Source organism: Lissotriton vulgaris, chromosome 10 (assembly GCF_964263255.1).
Source record: "Lissotriton vulgaris chromosome 10, aLisVul1.2, whole genome shotgun sequence".
Taxonomy (NCBI): domain Eukaryota; kingdom Metazoa; phylum Chordata; class Amphibia; order Caudata; family Salamandridae; genus Lissotriton; species Lissotriton vulgaris.
In genome coordinates, this window is record NC_141698.1 from 547,679,762 (window position 1) to 547,696,435 (window position 16,674).

A 16,674-nucleotide genomic window follows, 5' to 3' on the forward strand; every position below is an offset into this window, starting at 1 on the left:
ACAGTTACATACATGTCGTGTCCCTCTAGAAGGGTGGAATGCTAACCCCGTCGCCAGAATTGGCGAGGGGTTAGTATTCCAATTCGTATGACACCTTACTCGACATGTTTTGATAAAGCAATACCAAAGATAGCATTTAACCGCGAGGATTATAATGCACTTAAGAGTATATGGTATGCGATATCATGGAACAGCTATTAGGACTTGATTCCGCAAGCTGCAGACAGGCTCAGCTCATGCCAGAGCACCATCTCACACGATTCCAAGCACTCTGCCTTCAGGATTGTCAAGGCCTGCCATAGGAGTGACTGATAGGAATCTGTGTGTCCATTTTAGGGTTAGGTATAGGTATACTACACCTACAGCAAAGGGTGATTACACGACTTTGCCCCAGCTGTCATGCAGCCAGTTGTGTCAAATTTAGGAGGCCAGCCAGGGGTGGCACAATACGTGCTGCAGCCCCTGGCAGCCCTGGGTACACCTATGCCCTGAGTTACAGGGTCTGATAAGGTGGCCCAGTACCAATTGGTAGATGCACCTAGGGTACATGAGGTAATTTAGAAAGAGAACAGCCAGGCTGTGGGTCTGATTGGCAGGCCCACAGCCAGAGAAAGTCGTAAACCAGTGAAACAAAAGCAAAAAAATCTGGGTGATCATAGGATTGCAGACCCTACTCTCCTACATGACCCCCCCCCAAACTTTGGGACAATAAGCTAACCTTGACCAGGTGAGTCTTCTTGTTCTAAGTGGAAATATCTGGAGAGCCCATCGGCATTGCCATGATCAGTACCAGGTCTATGTTCCACTGTAAAGTCCATCCCCTGTAGGGAAATGGACCACCTAAGCAGTTTGGGGTTTTCACCCTTCATCTGATTTAGCCACAAGAGGGGCTTATGGTCGGTCTGAATCTTGAAGTGAGTGCCAAACAAGTATGGCCTCAGCTTCTTCAGGGCCCAAACCACAGCAAAGGCCTCCCTCTCAATAGCTGACCAATTCTTCTCTCTGGGGGTCAGCCTTCTGCTTATAAAAGCAATGGGCTGATCCTGACCATCAAAATTCAGTTGAGAAAGAACAGCTCCCACACCCAACTCAGAAGCATCTGTTTGGACAATGAATGGTTTGGAGTAGTCTGGACTCTTAAGGATAGGTGCTGTGCACATGGCCTGCTTTAGGTCATCGAATGCTTTTTGACAGCCTGCTGTCCACTGAACCTTTTTTGGCATTTTTTTACTTGTCAGTTCATTTAATGGTGTCACAATGGAACCATAGTTCCTGACAAATTTTCTGTAGTATCCAGTCAGGCCCAAGAAAGCTCGAACCTGAGTCTGGGTGGTTGGAGGAGCCCAGTCCCTGATTGACTGTATTTTGCTCTCCAGTGGCTGAACCTGGCCTCCACCTACAAGGTGGCCCAGGTATACAACCTGTGTCTGCCCTATCTGGCACTTGGTGGCCTTGATAGTGAGGCCTGCTGCTTGCAGAGCCTCTAACACTTTCCTCAGGTGGACCAGGTGATCCTCCCAGGTGGAGCTAAAGACAGCAATATCATCTAGATATGCTGCACAGAAGTCATCCAGCCCAGTAAGGACTTGATTCACCAACCTTTGGAAGGTGGCAGGTGCATTTTTCAGACCAAAGGGCATTACCACAAATTGATAATGCCCACCAGGGGTTGAAAATGCTGTTTTGGGCTTGGCATCCTCAGCTAACCTGATTTGCCAATACCCAGCTGTTAAGTCAAATGTACTTAAGTAGTTGGCAGAAGCCAATCTATCTATAAGTTCATCTGCCCTTGGTATTGGATGGGCATCAGTCTTAGTGACTGCATTGAGACCCCTGTAGTCTACGCAAAACCTCATCTCTCTCTTACCATCTTGGGTGTGAGGCTTTGGCACTAGAACTACTGGACTAGCCCAAGGGCTATCTGAGGGTTCAATGACTCCCAATTCCAACATTTTCTGCACTTCAGTTTTTATGCAGTCTCTAACATGATCAGGCTGCCTGTAGATTTTACTCTTGACTGGCAGGCTGTCACCAGTGTCAACCTCATGGGTGCACCAATTGGTCTGACTGGGTGTCAGAGAGAACATACGTCTGAAAGACTGAAGAACCTGTTTACAGTCTTTCTGCTGATGTTCAGAGAGGCTGCCACAAAAGACAACACCATCTACTGACCCATCATCAGGATTCTGAGTGAGCAGGTCTGGGAGAGGGTCACTCTCTTCCTCCTGTCCCTCATCTATGGCCATGAGCAAGCTCATGTCCTTCCTGTCGACATATGCTTTGAGCCTGTTGACATGGAGTACCCTATGGGGACTCCTGGGAGTTCCAAGGTCCACCAGGTAGGTGACCTCTCCCTTTTGCTCAAGGATTGTGTGGGGCCCAGACCATTTGTCTTTGAGTGCTGCTGGGGCCACTGGCTCCAGCACCCACACCTTCTGTCCAGGCTGATAAACAGTCAGGACAGCCTTTTGGTCATGCCAAGCTTTTTGAAGTTCTTGACTGGCCTTAAGGTTTTCTGATGCCTTCTCCATATACTCAGCCATCCTGGAGCGGAGACCAAGTACATAGTCCATTATGTTGGTTGCAGGCTTTTTGAGAGGTCTCTCCCATCCTTCCTTCACCAAACACAAGGGGCCTCTCACAGGATGCCCATACAAAAGTTCAAAAGGGCTGTAGCCAACCCCCTTTTGTGGGACCTCTCTGTAAGCAAACAGAAGGCAGGGCATCAGGACATCCCATCTACGCCTGAGTGTTTCAGGTAGTCCATGAATCATCCCTTTTAGGGTCCTGTTGAACCTTTCAACAAGCCCATTGCATTGTGGGTGATAGGGTGTAGTGAATTTGTAATTGACACCACACTCCTTCCACATAGCAGTTAAATAGCTTGACATGAAGTTTGCACCTCTGTCAGAGACAACCTCCTTAGGGAAGCCCACTCTGGAGAACACTCCAACTAGGGCCCTTGCCACCACAGGGGCTGTGGTGGTCCTAAGTGGAATAGCTTCAGGATACCTGGTGGCATGATCCACTACCACCAGTATAAACTTGTGCCCTGATGCTGTCTGGGGTTCCATTGGACCAACAATGTCAATCCCCACTCTTTCAAAGGGCACCCCCACCACAGGCATTGGTATAAGGGGGGCCTTTGTTGTGCCACCTGACTTACCACTGGCTTGGCAAGTGACACAGGAGCGACAAAACTCCTTGGTATCCTCATTCATGTGAGGCCAGTGAAAGTGTGAGACAAGCCTGTCCCAAGTCTTTGTCTGGCCTAAGTGTCCTGCTAAGGGAATCTCATGGGCCAAGGTAAGTAGGAAACCTCTCTGAGACAAGGGTACAACCAGCCTCCTGGTCATGCCAGGCTTGGGGTCTCTTGACTCAGTGTACAGGAGTCCATCTTCCCAGTATACCTTGTGGGTACCTGTGGCGTTCCCAGCAGCCTCAGCAGCAGCCTGCTGTCTGAGGGGTTCAAGAGAAGGGCAGCCTAACTGGTCCTTCCCCAGGTCTTCCCTTGAGGGTCCCCCTGAACCCAAGAATTCAACTTGATCAAGTTCAAACTCTCTAGGCTCAGTTTCCCTCAATTCCTGCAGGTCAGCCTCCTCTGAGACTTGATCCACAACCTGGGGCAAGGGGGAAGGCACAGCCTTAACCCTACTGCTCTTTTTCTTGGAAGGTGTCTGGTCCATTGTTCCAGGATCCAGCACCTGTTCAGTGGGGCATCTTCTGGCCTGTGACCTAGTCACAGCAAACACATGTGCTGGCAAACCTAACATTTCCAGATGAGTCCTCTGCTCCACTTCTGACCATTGTGATGACTCCAAATCATTGCCCAACAAACAATCCACTGGGAGGTCTGAACTAACTACAACCTTCTTTTGGCCAGTTACCCCTCCCCAGGAGAAAGCTACAATTGCCATACTATGATTGGTAGTGACATTGCTTGCATTGGTCACCAGGAATTCTGTACCTGGCATGATCTGTCCAGGGTCCACAAAGCTAGGTGTCACCATTGTGACACTGGCACAAGTGTCCCTATAGGCCTGAGCCATTTTTCCATTAATAAAAGGTGTCTGTCTGTATTTGCCCAAAGTATTGGGACTTATGTCAGGGGACATATCCATATCCCCTGTACTGACAAGGACAGCCTGAGTGAGGGTGCCAACTAAGTTGTCACTCCCCTCAGAACCCAGGGTTAACCCTACTAAACCCTTGGGAGGTGCACTACCACTGCTGGCTGTACTAGGGGGCACAGGTGCCTTAGGGGCTGCAGTGGCAGGAGTCTGCCCTCCTCCTTTCTTGGTGCACTCACTAAACCAGTGAGTTTTACTTTTGCAGTATTGGCACCACCTTTTAGATTGGCCTTCTTTCTTCTTTTGGGGAGCCTGACCCCCACCCTCTTTGGGTTGTTGGGGACCTGTCGAAGACTTCTGGTCATTTTGTTCCCCTTTCGAATCCTTACCCTTCTGGTCTGCTTTCTTCTGACCACCTTGATTCTGGCCCTGGTTCTGTTTAACTCTTGTTCTAACCCATCTGTCTGCCTTCTTTCCCAATTCTTGGGGAGAGGTCAGATCTGAGTCAACAAGATGCTGATGCAACAACTGGTTCTGACAATTGTTTAAAATTTGCTCTCTCATCATCAAATTGTACAATCCTTTATAATCAGTAACCTTACTGCCCAGCAACCAGCCCTCAAAAGCCTTAGTGGCACAATCTACAAAGTCAGCCCAATCTTGAGACTGAGTTTTCTGGGTATCCCTGAACAGCACCCTGTACTGCTCAGTGGTTAGGCCAAACCCATCAACCAGTGCATTTTTCAAGACTTGGTAATCATTAGCATCCTCCACCCTTGTGGTGAGGAGCTTGTCTCTTCCTTTACCCTCAAAGGAGAGCCACAAGATAGCTGCCCACTGACTTGGGGGAACACCTTGCACAGTGCAGGCCCTCTCCAAAGCAGTAATCCATTTGTGGATGTCATCCCCTTGTTTAAAGGGGGGCACTATCTTACCAAGGTGTTTTGTATCAAAACTCCTTTCCCTATTGCTAGGTACAATGCTGCCACCAGTGGGGACTGTCCCACTCAATTGTTGCTCTCTAGCAAAGGCAAGCCTCTCTTTGGCCAGGGCAAGTTCTTCCCTTTCAATCCTCAGATTGGCTGCCTTTTCCTTAGCTTCATACATTCTCCTCTGGGGAGATGTCATTCCCCTTTGAGAGGAACGTTGAGAGCCATTGGTATGAAGGGATCTGATAGAGCCTCTTGATAGAGATCTATCTCGTCCATTCCCAATGTTAAGCTGACCTGAGAGTGGCCCCAAGGGTCCCCTAGTGCCCATCTCATGTCTGCTTAAGTTGGACCTGGTTAGTCTGCTGACTTCTACCTGTTCCTTTTCTGCCTCATCCCCTGATACCAAATCATCATCCTCATCATCAGCATCATCTGCTTCCTGAAGAGGATGGTCCTGGGCATCAAAGGGACCCTGTAAGGAGGGCATGTTGCCATCTGAATTAGAAGGGTCTGGGTTACCAGCCCTCCTTGCATCATGAGTCTCTAAGAGACCAATCAGAAAGGCAGTTGTGGGGTTAGACCCCTGCTTAATCTTCCTAGAGGTACACACTTGTCGTAACTCATGGAAGCTAAGCGCAGTATATCTTGAAGGGATGACCTGTGGAGGGTCAACTGACACAAGGGGAACCTCAGTGTTTCCTCCTTTGTCCGACATACTGTTTCTAGTGTGGTGTAAGTGATGCACCTACCTACACTATGTGTTTACCTACTGATCCCTTGCTAAGAGTTGCAGCCAAGGTGTGCTAAGCCTTGAGGAGCTACAACAGCTGGTTCAGTAGAACTCAGAGTATTCTAAGCTTTAGTTATGTGTACCTAACAGTACTTATGTGATCTTTCAACAAGATATTCTTAGGATACGTGTGGTAAAACAACAGCAAGCTCAAATCCCAACCGCTGCTCACCAATGTGAGAAGGTGGCCTGATATGCAGTGCTCACTATTCTAGTGAACACTATGTATCAGTCCAGCAACCCTTATTGATGATTGGTTGTAAGTCAACCTTATAGACCAGCTATCCTAGTAGCGTGGATACGAGCAGTCTAAGGCTAAAGACTCGAGAGGGCGCGTTAAGCCCGCTGTTTACCACACATATACCCCTTGAATACCAAGTGAAAGGACACCACACAAGTGTTATGAAAATAAACAGTTATTTATTTAAAGATCACAACAGCCCTGTACTCTTTATGAGGACAGGGTACTAAGCACAAACCAAAACTCTTACAAAAATACTTAAGTTAGCACAGTATATACAAATGCCCGAGGGGCACGGAAAACCATATACTCTGAAAGTGGAATGCGAAATTCCTAGCAGGTAAGTACAGTACTAATAGCTTTTGGAATCGCTAGGACTTGACTAGGGAATCGTTAGATTATGTCTAGGAGGCCTAGGGGACTCGGGTGCAGTGTGTGCACTCTCACGCGAGATGCGGGACAAAAGTCTATGGTAGCTAGGAATTAGAAAGTTAGTGTTCTCGGGCGAACCCGACCTGGTAGGGAGAAAACGAAAGTAGATTCTGACCCTTGGATAGTGAGGCTATGCTGGGGCACCGAAATGCCGAAGTTACCTAGCCCAGGGGCTGCAGCTGCATAGGTCTGAAAAGACGTCGGGAATCCTCGTAGACGGACCAGGAGCCGGAAGAAAAGATGCTGGCCGGTGACCAGTGAAGAAAGTTCAGTCGGATCCAAGCCTGGATCTTGAAGATAGATGACACCTGAAAGCAGAGGGGACCAAGTTCGAGACTACTAGCCAGTAGTCAGTGGGCACCAGGAGGGCACCGGATGGTAGCCACCTCGACTAGGTGAGTGGGTGACGCTTGACTCGAAGATCTCACGGACCAGGAGGCGTTGTCGGCGACCAGGATGGAGGATCGAGCTGTCCCACGAAGATAGAAGCTGTCGGCGTCGCTGGACCCAGGATTGGGCAACAAAGCCTTGGCAAATTCAAGCCCACGCGGTGGACCTAAAATGGCGTCTGGAGTGGACCAGGAGGGTCCGGGGTGCCTCTCTTGAAGAAGGAAGCAAAGGCCAGCCTGGAGCAACCAGACCAGCAGTCGTGAAGTCGTTGGGCGTCGTTCAGAGGGCCACAAGCCAGCCGGCTAGTAGCCAAACAACGCGGTGCACAGCAAACAGCAGAAGGGCCCCACGCAGATCGTGGAGATGCAGGGGGGCTGATCTTGGGTGCTGGAGCTGCGCAGGGTCGGGGCTTCTCGGACCCCAAAGCACTCACCAGTGGAGGACACGGTGGGCTTGCAGTAAAGATGTCGTGCAGTCTTGGCGATCGTCGGTCCCTTGAGGTCTCGTCGCACTCACGGTTCTCAGCTGGGCTGTAGAGGTGAGTAGAGGTCAGAGGGGCCAGGGAAGCCGGGTCTCGTCGAGCTGGGTCGTCGGATTCGTGATGAAGGACTTGCAGCAGACCGCAGTGTTCTTTAGGATGGTGCCTGCGGATGCAGGGTGACTACTCCTTAGCCACAAGGGAGAATCTTGAAGAAGAAATCGTGAAGTCCTTTCGAAGAAAGTGGTATCTTGATTCCAAAGATGATCTAATTTTAACAGGGGGCCCGCTCCCATCTTTATACTAAAAAAGGGGGCTGACCCGGTGACTAGGTCCTGCCTATGGGTGGGACTAGGTGGGGGGTGGTTACACCCCTCAGCCATGCCGGACTTCCCCAGGCCAGGGGCTGGTGTGCCCCTGGAACTGGTTCAGACCGGCCTATGCGTAGTGAGCACCGGGGTGCCACTCAGCAGTCACCTTCCTGTAAAGCCCTGCCTACCCAGGATACACAAAACCATGTCTGGGACGGTGCTAGCACCGCCCCTGACAGGAAACCCTTTGTCCAGGCTCCCCTCGCTGGAAGGACTCCCAGCTGCAGGGGGTCAGACTCGTGTCTGTGGTGGCAGCATCCATTTTGTGGAGCTGAGGCTTCAGTTAACTTTAACCGGGGTTCACAGTTACATACATGTCGTGTCCCTCTAGAAGGGTGGAATGCTAACCCCGTCGCCAGAATTGGCGAGGGGTTAGTATTCCAATTCGTATGACACCTTACTCGACATGTTTTGATAAAGCAATACCAAAGATAGCATTTAACCGCGAGGATTATAATGCACTTAAGAGTATATGGTATGCGATATCATGGAACAGCTATTAGGACTTGATTCCGCAAGCTGCAGACAGGCTCAGCTCATGCCAGAGCACCATCTCACACGATTCCAAGCACTCTGCCTTCAGGATTGTCAAGGCCTGCCATAGGAGTGACTGATAGGAATCTGTGTGTCCATTTTAGGGTTAGGTATAGGTATACTACACCTACAGCAAAGGGTGATTACACGACTTTGCCCCAGCTGTCATGCAGCCAGTTGTGTCAAATTTAGGAGGCCAGCCAGGGGTGGCACAATACGTGCTGCAGCCCCTGGCAGCCCTGGGTACACCTATGCCCTGAGTTACAGGGTCTGATAAGGTGGCCCAGTACCAATTGGTAGATGCACCTAGGGTACATGAGGTAATTTAGAAAGAGAACAGCCAGGCTGTGGGTCTGATTGGCAGGCCCACAGCCAGAGAAAGTCGTAAACCAGTGAAACAAAAGCAAAAAAATCTGGGTGATCATAGGATTGCAGACCCTACTCTCCTACACATGTGATATGATCCTTTGATACATTCACTTTCTGTTGCTAAAGAGGCAAAGTATGAGGCATACCGAGTTTCATCCTGGTTCAATATTCTTTGGTAGCTCTGCGGCCCCAAAAGGCATTGTTACGCTTTACATGTAGAAGCACAAATTACAGACAATATGGAGAGCTGGTCACAACAGTAGTAAAACATTTCATAAGGAAGGAAAGAAAGAAATAGGAAACGGCTTAGAATTTAAAATAAACAACTGAACAATTGTGAGATAAAATTAGGATAATACAATACACACTGTGCTTCTCTTGATTACCTTGAATCGGAGTAAGAAAAGATGCTGATTCAGCATTCTCCTTAAGGGCTGCAGTACGATACAAGCAGCATATTGTGTGGGTAATTGGTGCTAATTAAGTATAACAAAAGGTTTGTTTGCGGTCTTAAGGTGGAAAAAAAGACTTGGAGGCTTTTCAAAGCACTGATAAATGAATAGCTCCATGCAAGAGATGATTTGTATTTATGGTTTTCCAAATGTAGAGAGTTATTGCTCCTAAGCCCTTGAGCTCCGTAGATTGATTTAGATATGGCGGGTTTCTTAGATATAGACTTAAAGTGGTAGGTTCTAAATGTAATTCTCGAAAAAATTTCACTGTGATGGGGCACCCTTTTTATTTCTTTTTTAGTTGTCAGCTTTTCTCATTTGCACAAAACAACCACCCCCGTTTATCATTCCATTGCCTCACAGCTCAGGAATCTGAAATTGCCCAAGCTAAAGAGGATTACTTACAATTTGAAAGCCTTGAAGAACTGGCAGGTTCATCGGCAGCTGCACCTGGCTTGGTATATTGGCAGCTGATCCCAAGACCATGATGCTGGTCTGAAAATTAATGGTGGACTTTACAGATGGTATTCCCTACTACACCTTATTCTGCAACTGAATATGTGGGACATTTTTGTTAAGTTGAGTCCACTCCCTTTGCTAGGGTTATGCTACTATGGCCAGTGAATTTTTAAGAACACCCTCATGTTGGCATGTAGGCATTCAGGGACTCATGTAATCTTGATAAGGGCCAGCCACACACAACCTCCATGGGGGTTGACTAAGATGAGGCGTGGGAGCATTGGAAGCTCTAATCGTGACCTTGTTTCTCCACAAAATCAAATAACATTTTTAACCCTCACAATAATCCTTGAACGTTTTTCATCTAATCTTAATGAAGCCAAAAATATCCATGAATCTTCCTTCTAGCAGCATGGTTGTCTGACAACTTAACCACTTGGATGCTAATGACAAGGGTAACTCGTCATGAGGCACACTGGACCTGTGCTCATGACAAGGATAACTCGTCATGTAAAATGGGATCTGGAGGTCAGCAGCGCAGGACGGGAAAACCCCTTAGCAGCCAAGGTGTTAAACCATGGGCATGATTATTAGAATTGTAGTTAGAATCTGTGGGAAGCAACTACAAACTATACTGTAAAAAGGATGGACAAGAGGCAGTGTGAGAAAAGGACAAACTTTAACAGCCAGGGATTAAGCAGCATGCTCAAAAAAGCACATTTTTGGAGGAACCCTTCAGTATTTTTGACTACTTCAATAGTTTTGATTACAGCTGCCTATTCGATAGGCCTGAATATTTCGCTTGTTTATCTCTAACTTGTGGTTTGACAGTGCATTACCAAGTTCTTTGTGGAACTGTGCAGTATGCATTATAGCCACACTGATGGCACTTCTTAAAATGTAAGTTATACTTGTATGAGCATGGAGTGATTCATGTGAAAAGTCTGCAGTCAGTAAGTAGGTTGAGTCCGCCCTTGCAGGCACATTGATGATTGTGATCCCAGTAGACAAAACAGAGTAGGTACTCCTTGTGGTAATTGTGTCCTTTCTCTCGCAGGAACTGAGCGTTTGTCTGAGAAGGAGACCGAGGACCTGCTAGCATGGATGAGGAATGTGCTGGGAATGAGAATCACTAACGTTAAAGTGAGTTACCAACTACAAAACCTTAAAGTTTGCCACCATGAGCTCCTCATTTTGCACATGCTTGCATTTCATCTAGTGATAGGGAGGCCTCTTGGAGCAATTCTGTTTTTGTTAAAAAAATGTATAAGAGTGGCAGGAAGGACCAGAGATGTATTGATATAGCGAGTGTTCTAATGGAAGCCATAGCAGTCAATATCATCTATTTTTCCAGCTTTTTTAGGAGGAGGTTTGCTAATTTAGCCTGTATTAAAGCATGTGTAGTTTTTTACATCTTTTTATAGAGTTTGGACATCGAAAACACGACTGCGGTGCCAACAATGAACAAAAGATTATTTGAAAACGAAACCTCTGTTAGAAACAGGCTAATTCAGTCATTATACCAACATTTCCCTTCCCCGAGACACACATAAACAAACACCTGATTACGTAATTGTGCATATAGTTCAGCAGGTGCACACTTCGGTCGATAAAACCATTAGAAAGGTTCACTCTAATTTGTGACCCTAATGTACCCCGTACCGTCCCTCTGCCAGGGCTCCACCAAGACTCTCAGAAGCCCATGTCTTCTACCGTTTGCCATAAGCCCTACGTTTTGTCTAATTTTTTGGGACATCCCCGTGCCTGGTATGCCAGTTTCCCAGCACTCATGCACCAGCCCTCCCAGTCCTGTACCATTGGGGATCACAGCACTTCCCCATCTCCTGATCAGGTTATGTTGTGCTTTATCAGGGCTACATTACCGAAGAGGAGCGTGTAGTAGTCCAGAGTCTGATCTCTCCAAACTCCCAAGGCCACTAGTTGTGGGGTGTGGTCTATTGTTGCGTCTATAGTTGCAGAGATTCTGTCTCATACCTCCTCCTGGATCCTTGGGTATTCCCAGATCGTGTGTAGCAGTGTACCCCATTGTCCATGCTCACATAGGTCAATCTTCGATGTTCCCATCTGGAACAGCCTGGTCCTCGTCAAGTAATATGAGCTGGATTTCAGCTGATGCAACTGAAGGTACTGCACCAGGCGCACAAGTTACTACTTGTGTAACGATATATCTGAAAGAGACACGTTAGTGATAGATTCCTTACCTTAGAATATCCCCAGGCGTCAGACTGGATCCGGAAACTTTTGCGTAGCAGTACCCTTGCGCGTCGGTAGGCGTCGTCTGCGGCTCCGCGTCCGTCGTGGGCGCCGTGATGACGTCGTCGGAGTACTTAGACGCCGCCTTCGCGTGCTGACGTCAGTTCTTCTTTTTTCCGCGCCAGCCAGCGCAGATCTGGAAAAAGCAGCAACCCAGTCAATTTTTGACTAACTTTTTTGTGATCATTTTTGATCCTTTTCGAAGTCTTGCGACTCCGATCGGTGCCGTAGGGATGCCTGGTTTCAAGCATTGTGACGATTGCGACCGCACCATGTCGGTCACGGATCCTCACCGCCAGTGCCTGACGTGTCTAGGCGTCGACCACGACGACGAGGCCTACCCCGACTGTCGGGCCCTTTCGAAGAAAGCCAGGCGGGAGCGGTCCCGCAGGCGGCTCGAACTCAGACAGTCGGCCCCGCGCCGAGTGAGGTCCCGGTCCCGGTCCCACGGGAGGTCGAGGGACAGGTCGCGGGGACGGCACCACTCCTCCAGGTCCAAGTCGTCAGGTAAGAAACACAAGAAGTCGAAGAGGCATCATCGCTCTTTCGACTCCCCCCGACGCGGCCGGGGGTTCGGGTGACACCACCCACGCGGCTCCTCGGGAGTCGCGGGTGTCGCGTCTGGCCCCATACCCTCCGGTCCCTGGGCTGCATGCGACGCCGGAGGAGATTGAGCGCTTCCTCATGGCCATGAGGTCCCTTTCTCCTCCGACGGGCTCCGCGGCGCCTTCGGGCCCAGCGGACCCGTCTGGGGCACCTAGCGGGTCGGGGGTTTCGACCCCGACGCCGTCGGGTGCCTCGGCCCGACGCCGCCGGCGCCTTCGGGCCCGGCGCCGCAGGGCCCCACGATCCCGACACCGCCGCGGGTCGCCGCTGGGCCTTCCTCGGGCTCTGGATCGTCACCGGTGGACCTTACAACCCCCCCGGCGTCGGTCCGTCCGGTGTCACCCCCGGCGCCGTCCTCGGGCGGCGCCGTCCCCGATGCCTCCTTTGTTTCGGTTCCGACGTCGGGGCGACGCCTCTCGGCGCCGCACCCCACGCCGTTTGGAGATTTTTACTTCTATGAACCGGACCCATGCAATTACGACCCTGAATCTCAGGAGATGGGTGTTGAGGAGGATTGGGAGGGGTCTGAGGACCCTCTGACCAAGGAGTGTCAGTCTCATGAGGACTGGGCAGGAGACCTTGGGGAGGCCAGTGGCCTGGACACCTCTCCAGACACTGGTTTTGTCTCTCCTCCTACCGTGGCTTCGGAGGAGGGGGCTACCTATGGTGTGGTGTTGACGAAGGCGGCCAAGGCCTTGGGCCTTAAGCTCCCTGTCGCGGCCGTGAGGACTAACCACCTCACCGAGGTCCTTAAGCCGCAGTCATGCTCAGTCGAGCCTCTGCTGCCGTTTAACGAGGCCTTAATTGACGTTCTTTTGGGCACTTGGTCCAGGCCCCCTACTGGTTCGCCGGTAGATAGGAACGTGGCCAGACGCCACCTCCCGGCGACCCATGTTTCCTGTCCTCCCACCCCACCCCCGAGAGTCTGGTCATCCAGGCCTCCAATTCCCAAACTGCCTTCCCGTCGGCTCCGCCCGACAGGGAATCCAAGAGGTATGAGAATTATGGAAAAAAGATATTCTCCTCCCTTAGTTTGGGACTGCGGTCTTCCAACACCGCATGCCTCTTGGGCCGCTACACCCACTCTCTGTGGGAGACGGTGGCGGAGGTGCTGCCAGAGTGCCCGTTGGAGGTACGGGCCAAACTCGGCCAAGCCCTTGTGGAGGGCCGAGATGCAGCCAAATATTCGATCAGGTGTGGGCTGGATACCACCGACTCGCTAGGCAGAGCGATGGCTACGACGGTGGCGGTGAGACGCCACGCCTGGCTGAGATCTGTCAATTTTTCGGCTGATGTCCAGAACACTTTGATGGACATGCCGTTCGATGGCCGTCGCCTCTTTGGCGACAAAGCGGACCACGCGCTTGAGCGCTTTAAGGACTCCAGGGCTACGGCCAAGTCCTTGGGCCTCTCGGCCCCGCGCCAGCAAACGGGTTCCTTTCGCTCCTTTCGTGGCCAAGGAAGGGGTGTCCCCACACGTGCCGCCAGCCACGCGCCGCAGACTAACATCCAGCGCGGCGGCGGCCGTGGAAACCGCCGCGGAGGCGGTCGGGGAAACAGGCGAGGTCAGTCCACACCTTCCCCCGCAGCATCCGCCTCTAAACCCTCCTAGTCCGTGCTTTTCGGCCCATGTGACGCCAGTGGGAGGCAGGGTCCGCCATCACCACTCTCACTGGCGCACTGTCACTTCGGACAGGTGGGTGCTGCAGATCGTCCGGAGGGGCTACTCCCTCCCCTTCGAGACAACCCCTCAAGCCATGCCACCGCAACACCACCGCGTATCGGGGGATCACTTGCGGCTCCTGCAGGAGGAAGTTTCAGCCCTCTTGGCCAAGGGGGCCATCGAGCGCGTTCCTGGGCCAGAAGTAGGACGTGGTTGCTACTCCCCCTACTTTCTGGTACCCAAGAAGGGCAAAGGGGGCCTACGCCCTATCTTGGACCTGAGGAACGTCAACGGCTTCCTCCGGAAGGAGAAGTTCAAAATGCTGACTCTGGCTCAGGTCTTAGCTGCCCTAGACCCAGGAGACTGGATGGTAGCGTTGGACTTGCAGGACGCGTATTTCCACATCCCCGTCCTGCCGGCCCACCGGCGTTACCTGCGGTTCACGGTAGGCCACGAGCACTTTCAGTTTACCGTGCTCCCCTTCGGCCTTACCAGCGCCCCACGGGTGTTCACGAAGGTGATGGCGGTGGTCGCAGCTCATCTGCGCAGGTTGGGGGTCTCAGTCTTCCCCTACCTCGACGACTGGTTGTTGAAGGCGGGCTCGCCCCAGACAGTCGTCAGCCACCTCCAGACTACGGCGGATCTCCTGCACCAGCTGGGATTTTCCATCAATGTGCCGAAGTCGCACCTGTGCCCCTCTCAGAAGCTCCTTTTCATCGGAGCAGTTCTCGACTCGGCGCAGTTTCGGGTTTACCCGCCCGAACAGCGGGTTCGGGATATACAGGCTCTGATTCCAATCTTCCAGCCGTTATCCCGGATTTCGGTCAGGTTGACGCTGCGGCTTCTGGGGCTGATGGCCTCCTGCATCCTTCTGGTGCATCACGCACGGTGGCGGATGAGGGCTCTGCAGTGGGACCTGAAGTTTCAGTGGGCCCAGCATCAGGGCAACCTGTCCGACCATGTCCTGATCTCGGAGGGCACTGCGAGACAGCTGCAGTGGTGGCTCACGGACCGCGATTGGGTCAGCGGCAGATCCCTCTCCCTTCCCCACCCGGAGTACGTAGTTGTGACGGACGCGTCCCTCCAGGGCTGGGGAGGCCACATGGGAGAGGCGGAGATCAGAGGCATCTGGTCTCCGGCGGAGTCCCGGCTCCATATCAACCTTCTGGAGCTGCGGGCGATTCGTCTAGCACTGAAGGCATTCGTCCCCTCTGTCCGGGTGAGCGTAGTGCAAGTGTTCACGGACAACACCACAGCCATGTGGTACTGCAACAAACAGGGCGGGGTGGGGTCGTGGACCCTCTGCCAGGAGGCTCTGCGCCTCTGGCAATGGCTGGAACATCAGGGCGTGACTCTGGTGGTTCAACACCTGGCCGGTTCTCTGAACGCCAGGGCGGACGAACTCAGCCGTCGGTGCTCGATGGATCACGAATGGCGTCTGAACTCGGAAGGGTTCTTTCTGCAGTGGGGAGAGCCTTGGTTAGATCTATTCGCCACCGAAGAGAACGTGCAATGTCATCAGTTCTGCGCGTTGGAATTTCCAAGGCGGCACTCGCTCGGAGACGCTTTTCGTCGCGAGTGGAGTTGCGGTCTGTTGTACGCCTTTCCGCCTATACCACTTCTGCCCAGAGTGCTGAAGAAGGTCAAGCGCGACCGGGCACAAGTCATCCTTGTGGCTCCGGACTGGGCACGAAGGTACTGGTATCCCGAGCTACTCAGTATGTCAGTCGATCCCCCGGTTCGTCTGCCTCTTCAGGAGGACCTTCTGCGCAGCAGCAGGGGACGGTCCTCCACCCGAACCTGTCCAGTCTCCACCTCCATGCTTGGAGATTGAGCGGCGACCGTTGAGGCCATTTGACTTGCCTCCTGAAGTTTGCAACATCATTCTGGCAGCCAGGCGTCCCTCCACAAAGTCGGTATACGCCTGCAGGTGGAACAGATTTGTGGCATGGTGCACAGCAAAGGCTGTGGATCCCCTTCATGCCCCCCTTTCTGAGGTTCTCCTCTTTCTTCTCTCTCTTGCCCAGCAGGGCTCTGCTCTGGGCACTGTCAAGGGCTATCTTTCGGCTCTTTCAGCCTTTCTGAGGCTGCCTGACCAACCTTCTTTGTTCAAGTCCCCTATCGTTAATCGGTTCCTGAAGGGCATCACGCACACGTTTCCTCCTGTTCCCTTCGTGATGCCTCAGTGGGACTTGAACCTGGTTCTTACATTTCTGATGTGCGCTCCCTTTGAGCCACTTCACAACTGCCCTCTTCACCTTCTCTCTTTGAAGACTGCCTTCCTGGTAGCCATCACCTCTGCCAGGAGAGTGAGTGAGCTCCAGGCTCTATCTTGTAAGCCTCCTTTCCTTTCAGTCCATCCGGACAAGCTTGTGTTACGAACGAGGCCCTCCTTCCTACCCAAGGTAGTCACGGCCTTCCACATTGGGCAATCCATCACCTTGCCCACCTTCTTTCCGCCTCCGCACCCCTCGAGAGAGAGGAGGAGAGGCTCCACCGTCTGGACCCAAAACGTGCGCTCTCTTTTTATTTGAATCGCACACAACAGTTCCGGGTGGATGATCAACTCTTTGTTGGATACGCGGGCGCTAAGAAAGGGAAAGCGGTGCACAA

The 16,674-nt window shown here is 51.7% G+C and overlaps 1 protein-coding gene across 1 annotated transcript in view; it reads left to right on the forward strand.

Annotated features, from left to right (window-relative positions):
- The window catches only part of TRAP1 (TNF receptor associated protein 1), a 283,860-nt gene that overhangs the window by 224,293 nt on the left and 42,893 nt on the right, over window positions 1-16,674 (forward strand). The window contains exon 15 of the mRNA XM_086941396.1: window positions 10,576-10,661. Coding sequence (XP_086797522.1) covers window positions 10,576-10,661 — 86 coding nt within the window. The remainder of the gene's footprint in view (window positions 1-10,575; window positions 10,662-16,674) is intronic.